General features: G+C 37.6%; 1 protein-coding gene across 1 annotated transcript in view; it reads right to left on the reverse strand.

The window, feature by feature from the left end:
* Positions 1-7,771, reverse strand: part of LOC107686111 (homeobox protein PKNOX2-like) — a 63,396-nt gene that overhangs the window by 25,291 nt on the left and 30,334 nt on the right. The window contains exons 2-3 of the mRNA XM_016482960.1: positions 4,648-4,756; positions 2,442-2,578 (exon numbers count right to left, since the gene is read on the reverse strand). Of these exons, the coding sequence (XP_016338446.1) occupies positions 2,442-2,578; positions 4,648-4,734 (224 nt within the window). The 5' untranslated portion in view covers positions 4,735-4,756. The remainder of the gene's footprint in view (positions 1-2,441; positions 2,579-4,647; positions 4,757-7,771) is intronic.

Here is a 7,771-nt window from a genome sequence, read left to right on the forward strand (position 1 = left end):
TGCACTTCTAACCACCCCGCCCCTCACCTCAGCGGCATGTGCTCGGGTTGTATTGTAAACAGCGGCGTCTTTAATATCGCTTATCAGTTTGAGCCCAATTGAGAAGCAGAGGATATTATGAAGAGATTCAGAACCTGCAGATCGTGCAGAACCTGTGCAAGCACGGCTTTTAATGGTATATAGGCCTATGTTTTTTGTTTGTTGTTGTCTCATACTTTTAGATACGCTGGTATTTGTAAATGCTACTGCTTCTGTTAGCTTTTAATATACGGTTTTATCCCAGTTAAAGCTTTAATACAGTACGGCAACTGCACGCGCATCCTTTTGTACTTTTGTACTTTTAGTCATTTAGTAGACGCTTTTATCCAAAGCGACTTACAAATAAGAAAAAGTAATTAAAACTAAAAGCTAAAAATTTTTGTAGGCATTAAACTGCCAGAATTTTAAAAGACGATATCTCCGTTTGCATTGACCTTTCAGCTTCGTAACTTTGCAGATATTGTTTATGCTCAAACAGCAACATTACACACTAACTAATGTTAACAAAGTGAAATCGCAATCAACCACCCCTTTAAAAAAAACTGACCCCAAACTTTTGAACGGAAGTTTATAATGCAAAGTCAGCTTCATGCTCTCCATTTATTTTGCTAAAAAAAAAAAAGAATATATAAACAGTTTTGTCACCTTTTTTTCTTGTTCCCATAACAGACTCAACATGTACACAGTTGCTTGGCCAATATAATTACAATATATCGGCAATTATGAGAAATTATAATGCATATATTTGCATATATTATGAAACAACTAAATAAATACTTATTAAGTAGAAACATTTACATTTAATAAACAATACATTTCTGCTTTATACACAATAAACTTAAATTACATTAACTTGCATTATTGAATATTTGCACTTTAATTGCATCAGACACCTGACAGCACGAGATGTCACATCTAGAATCCTCCACGGGTTCTACCTCACCTGTGCGCTTTCATTGTGCCGGTGCGCGTTTGGATGAGAATCAGAACAAGTTATGAGTGAAGGCTCTCTGCTGCGCCTTTGAATATTTAGAGCACTTAAGATGTGTCATGTAGGATGAAACCAGAAATCTGTGTGTGTGCGTGTCGTGAGAGAGAGAGAAGGTGGTGAGTTATATACGCCGTGTGAGAAGCCGAGTCTGTGCTTGAGTATATGTGACTAGGAATGAGGGGGAAGTAGGAGCAGACACTGTGTTTGTGTGTAGTGTGAATGTAGTTTGAATCTAGGCTTTTTTTTAACACCGCCTGCAGGCCGCCTCCGGCTGGCTGCTCACATCAAAGGCAGCTTTCTCTCTCTGAGGAGCTGAGAGACTGAGCCCCAGGCCTGCCCAGGCCTTCACAGACCTGCCTCAGGGGTTAGCGTGAAACCATGGGCCTCTGCCACGCCGCCACGAGACACCGCTAATCATAGCCATTGCTGCAGCCGGTTGAACGAGCCCTCGCGGACGATGCTACGATATGCATGCGGCTCGCAAACAGCCGCGCTATAATCAACCGGGGAGGGGAGGTTTGGGAATGAGGCTTTAAGTATTTAAAGTGTCAGTGTGCCATGTATTATTTACTTCATGAATAAACGAGGAAAATATGACTTATGCAGGCATGTTGCTATCCAAATCAAGCGTCTAGTCTGTATGCTTGTATTTAGATCAATATGTTATGAGAGTTTCAAATAACTATAAAACTGCATTATTTATTTCTGATGGAACAATGGTGTGCAGGTACCTACATAATATTCACTGGGAAAATATGAAGGAACACAAAACTTTCATACTTTGGCATATAAACACACTACTGTTCCAAAGTTAATTTTTTTTATTTATTTTTATCATTTTACTTTCCATTCATCAATGAATCCTGCATGTAAAATATATCATGTTTCCTCTAAAATATTAAGCAGTACAATTATTTTCAACACTGATAATAATAAGAAAAAATCAGCATATTCAAATGATATCTGAAAGGTTCAAGTGACACAGAAAACTGGAGTAATTAGTGCTGAAAATTGAGCTTAATATATTTTAAAATATATTAAAATAGAAAACAGTTATTTTAAATTGTAATACTGTAGTATTTCATAATATTACTGCTTTTCCTGTATTTTTGCAGACTTAGAGCGCACAAGAGAATTCTTTCAAACATTAAACATTAAAAAACTAAATATTACAGACCCTAAACTTTTGAATGGCAATGTATTTTTGTTTATGCATTTTTACTTTTCCAGTAAGCAACCACCTTGCAGTGCCCTAGTGACCAACCAGAACACCTTAGCAACCACACAGCATCCTTGCATCATTTTTTGCATTTATAAGCACTGTTCACATTTTCTTCAGAGTAAGTACAAATCTAGATTTACTTATAAATGATGTCCTTAATAAGAAGCTGCATTAGTGCATAATACTCACCTGTAAACGGCCCGTTTGTCTGACTCCAGTTGGGCTTGGGGGTCAAGGGTCACGCTGACCTGTGTGGCCCCTGCCGCTGATGCTGCAGAGAGGTGGACATGCTGGGCCTTTGAGTTTTGCTGCGTAGTGCCTGTCATCTGAAGAAATACAGAATACAAAATAACTATAGATCTGCAGTCTAGACCATATTACACAAAAATATTTAAATAGACTACTTTAACAATACTTTTTTTGTCCATTTTGTAGCTTGATTTATCCATCTACTAGCATTAATTGCTTATATATTAAATATCATTGTAGTATTCATGGATAATCCAGTGATTAAAATATTCTAGAAATGAAAGGTACTTCATCATAATCATTTGTGATTATTTTCTGTTCAATGGACAATAACTAAAATAATAAGAACCAGGGGTTGACCGATGTTTTTCAGGGCCAATGCTGATACCGATTATTACAGATCAAGTTGACCTATAACTGATATTTTGACCGATGTATGGTGTCTGGTGTAAACATAAAATGAATGTCAAAATTAAGAATAACAAGGGCTCTGACAATTCTTTTCTTAAATGCTTTTAAATTATTGTATCGGCAAATCGGTTTTAAAAATGACCGATACCGATGACCATAAAAATGCTAAATATCGGTGCCGATAAATCGGTCAACCCCTAATAAGAACATTACACAGTAGTTTCATAGAAAAGTTATGATTTCAAATTCAACTGAACTTTGCATTTCTTGGCAACCATAAACAATATTTCCTTATATGTTCAATGGATGACCAAAAAAAAAAACATAACACAGGTTTGCTAGATCATTAGAGTGAGTAAATGAAGATCATTTTCCTATTTAAAACTATTAATCTATTATTTTCAGATTAGAATTAACAATGTTGAACACCAATGAGATTCTCTCTCTTTTTTATCAAATGAATTGTGTCCTTTCCAGAATGTTTTTTTTTTAATTTTTGTATTTTTTTTAAAACAGCTATAATTGCTGACAGATAACTGAAGCAAAAAAAAATGTTTGGAGACAGTGCAACCCATCCTGCTTTTACCCCCTCTGCGCCAGTGGGCCAAAGATGCAGTTCAAGATCATCTTGCTCATGTGCATGTTATTGATGGCTCATTGCCAGGCACTGTCGTCTAATCAGATTTAGTTTATGAACGCTTCACTTTTGTGTTCTTTAATGGGTTACGATACTTTTTTTAAGGAGCTATAAGAGCGGAAATGTGCGCATAGTAATCTGGTTTGTTATCTATTCCGCGACAGAGGGAAAACGGCACACATCCAGATAAAGTTCTAGAAAAACTTGAGTAAAAAGCTAGCAAGGAAACATGTATTTTTCCCCCAGCATACATATTCAGGAAGGCTCTTCCACTGTCTCTGACAATGCAAGACAATGCAGCATACGGTCTCATTAAAATCTGGAATCTAAATTGAGGCACTTGACCCCTAAAATTTTACACAGGTCACCTTCTGCAGGAAAACGTTCCACCTAGTCATCAAATAAAACTCCGGCAGTCGAGGTGGGCAGAGGTCTCACCCTTTAGCAATCGAAACACTGTCAAGATGAACAAATACCCTGTTTAGGATGCATTAGTGGGAGAGAGAGTACAACTTGTCTGTTGTCTATGCTTCCCTGTCTCTCCTGCCCTGTTTTACTCTCTTGTGATGCTGCTTTGAAAGAGCCCCCTCCTGTCTCACTCCCCAGAACAAAAATGGTTTAAGGGAGGAAGCTGGAAGTCTTAATCCCAGCCTCAAATAGGAAATAAATGAGCTTCTTCACACTTAACTAGCTCTCATTTGCATGTCTCCACCAGCGCGCTGCTCTTCTCCCCAACCTCTAATCCTTAGGGTGGAGGGAGACAGCAGCTGGACAGGGAGAGGGGGCTCTGGGACAAAAACGCTGCTCTGTGCCCCTCTGATAAACTCAGGACAAGCACAATGAAGATATGACATTGTACAGAACTACAGATGTACCTTTCTGACAGCCACAATTTGAGACAAAGCCACAGTTTACTGTAATAACCTTGCTAAAAAAAAAAAAGCTTAAACAGTATAATTTTTTTTTCTTTTTCTTATTTATTTGTTATGCAACTACTGAGGTAAGTGAATGTATTTTTATCTTTCTAATGAACAGTAATATTACAATAATAATCAGTATTATAATCAATAAAAAAAAACTGTTTGTTTGTTAACTGACTTGTTGGCTCTCCTGGTACGATGGTGGAGGGACGCTCTGTGTGGCCATCATGGTCAATGCTGGTGCTGGGGACACATGTTGCATCATGGGATAGCTTCACATGGAGATCCTGACGGAAACAAAACAGTTACACGAAAAATGATTTACAGTCCTGTTTCATGACCAAATTCATATCTACTGGCCTACTTACCAGAAGGAAAATAATTGTGCTTTCTATCTTTTATAGCAGATTGCATAATTTTAATTGATAACACTGATGAAAATATATAAATAAATATATCCTTGCAGCTTTCCTCAGTTCTTCACTGAAACAATTCCACGACACACCACTAGGTGCTGCTGTACTTAAACTCACGAAAAAACTTTCATACAATGTTGTAGTTAGTTAAAATAAAATAAAATAAAAAATCTTTATGAGGCCAGGGAACACATCAAGGTCTGCATTTGTAATTTGTAGTCTTATGGATTACAAACCTTAAGGCAAACATTTTAAATATAAAATACCCAGAGTGTCCATTTAATTCAATTCTGTACACAAAAGTTCATACATAATACTAGAATTTACAAATTACGATGCGTGACAATCTAACACATCGCCGACAACCCAGTAAAAACTGTTAGCAATGCGTCTGTCCAGAAAACCAAATAAGCACCTTGAGGTGCAGGTACATGATGATGAGATAGTGTTTTCTAAGGTAAACATGACAACCCCAGCAGGCCAATCAGGGGCTCATTAGTTCTGTTGTCAGAAGAGTAATTGACACTGGGCAAGGGAAGGGTGGACTCCAGAGACGGTGCACTGTGGGAAACCCTGACTACAGATAATTGGCCCCATGTTACTGCACATGGACCCCTGAACCCCATTTCTAAGTGAAGCTTTATCAAGTACAAATGTTCTGTACTCTTTGCTCACATTTTGAAATGTCATAAAATGTGCACTTTTTTTTTTCAAAGAAAGGTTTTCTTGAATTTTTAAATAAATAAATGCAACACTAGCTTTCTTATTTCTTTTCAAGTTACATATGCTCTTACCAAGTCTATTACCACAAACATCTATGAATGTTTAGGTATTGTCTCTCCCATATTGATTTTCCAATCAGTCTGAGTGCATTCAAAATAAGATTTAGTGCCAACCAAACACAAGAAGACAGCTGTAAGCATATAAAACTATATTCAACTTTTGAATATAGTTCTTTTGAGTCTTTTGTAAAATTTTCATTACAGAACCTCATTGAAATCACTCCCAAATTAAAATGATCATTTCAGACAGTTTGACCCCCCACCATTGAGTCCACCATTGAGCTCCAGGCTTTTAGTAGCAGCCCACAGATGTAAGAAGCAGAAGCTAACAATTGTAAAGAATACTAAAAATACATAAGCAATCATATATAATTACTCCGAAAGAACAGTACAATCACATCTGCCGAGTTAATGTGGGTGGGACCTCTGCTCCGCTCGGTAATTACACGAGACATAAATCACTCATTCAAAACGTGACCTATAAAGTTCTTTCTGCGCTTTAGTAGTAGTAATTTTCTCTCTTGAGAATAGCTTGTTAGATCAGTCTATATCTTAGCTTGAAATCAGTCATCGAATCGTGTTTATGCACATTTTCCAATTGTTTGCATCAATCAAAGTTTGCAGCAATAATTCTGTGGACAGCAGAACAAGAGGATTGTCAAGAGGATTGTGGGAAAATCAAGGAGACACACAGCAGAATTCACTACAGAAGCCAAGTCTCTCAGACGGCGGACAGGATGTAACCTTCCTCAGACAGCAGACAGACAACAGTTCAAGCAGGAAAACAGGAAAGATAATTTTTTCCCTTGCAGCTCATCTTCAGGTTGGCAGGAGTGTGTGGAAAATGGTTGAAGGGGCCAAGACAAACCAAACAGTTATTTTAAGGAGATCTCGCACACACACACACACACACACACACACACACACACACACACGGTTTTGGGTTATCATGATCATAAACACCATCAGCACCTCTGTGCGTTTCATGTTGGACTTCGTGGAAACATGAGGAATTTTCCAAGCACAAATTAAATTCTGGCTTGGCGTTGCATATTTTATGAAGCTCGTCCAAATCATACAAATTGAGAACGTTGTGTGTGTGTGATTTGTATACTGATTACACATAACGCCTGTGTTCTCATTCCAAGTGCTATCAGCCGAAAGGCATCTTTGCTGTTATCACGCCTCATTTTAATTGCAAATTTTGTGTGCGAGTTGGTAATTAAATGGAAAATTGCACATTAATTGATGAGACTAAAGATAAAGCAATTCCAATTATTGCGCGGTATTTTAAGGGGGCCTCTCAAGTCTCGGTCCCTGGAGTGGCGTGGTACCCACAGCAGCATCATAATAATAATGCATACACACCGTGTACACTGGGTAACAGCTCTATCCACAAACCTGTGTTTACAAACATGGACACACACACACACGTACTTTATAATGAGCAAAGAAACCTCCGAAGTCTCGGCGGGTGAAAGGCGTGCACTGATTAAGCCTTCCGGCTTGCTCTTTTAAAACACATCATCACACCTTCTGACTTAACATACCGGGTATTGATTTCAAAGCATCGGTTGATGCAAACACATCGATCCGTTCATTGATATACAGTCGGAAATTCTTTCTCTGCAGGGCTCGCAAAATTTCAAAATGGCTGGTAGCCCTTCGGGCAGACATTCTTCAGATTTTGGTAGCCCAAAATGAATTTAAGTAGCCATAATAAAGGAAAAAAAAGACATCGGTTGAACTTCACTGCGGACAAATCAGCATGATTAAAAACTTCAGTGATCACTTTTTTTTCTTCAAATAGCAAGTCAAGGGAGTAGGGGTGCAACGGATCACAAAACCCACGGCTTGGATCATATTGCATTATCATATCAGATTATGAATAATCCTTTTATTATTTCTCCAACAAAATGCTGCACATTTCTTTGTGGAATTTAAATATGACAAATAATAAAACTAAATTGAAATTTTAAAACAAATAATTAAATAATACAAATAAAATAAATCTCTTCACAAACTAATGCTTTGGCTGTGGAGGCAACCACTGCATTTTAATCACGATCCAAACAAAGATGCTAAATACATGTTATTTAGATTG

The sequence above is a fragment of the Sinocyclocheilus anshuiensis genome, unplaced genomic scaffold (assembly GCF_001515605.1).
Source record: "Sinocyclocheilus anshuiensis isolate Anshui unplaced genomic scaffold, SAMN03320099.WGS_v1.1 scaffold437, whole genome shotgun sequence".
In the NCBI taxonomy this organism is placed as follows: Eukaryota; Metazoa; Chordata; class Actinopteri; order Cypriniformes; family Cyprinidae; genus Sinocyclocheilus; species Sinocyclocheilus anshuiensis.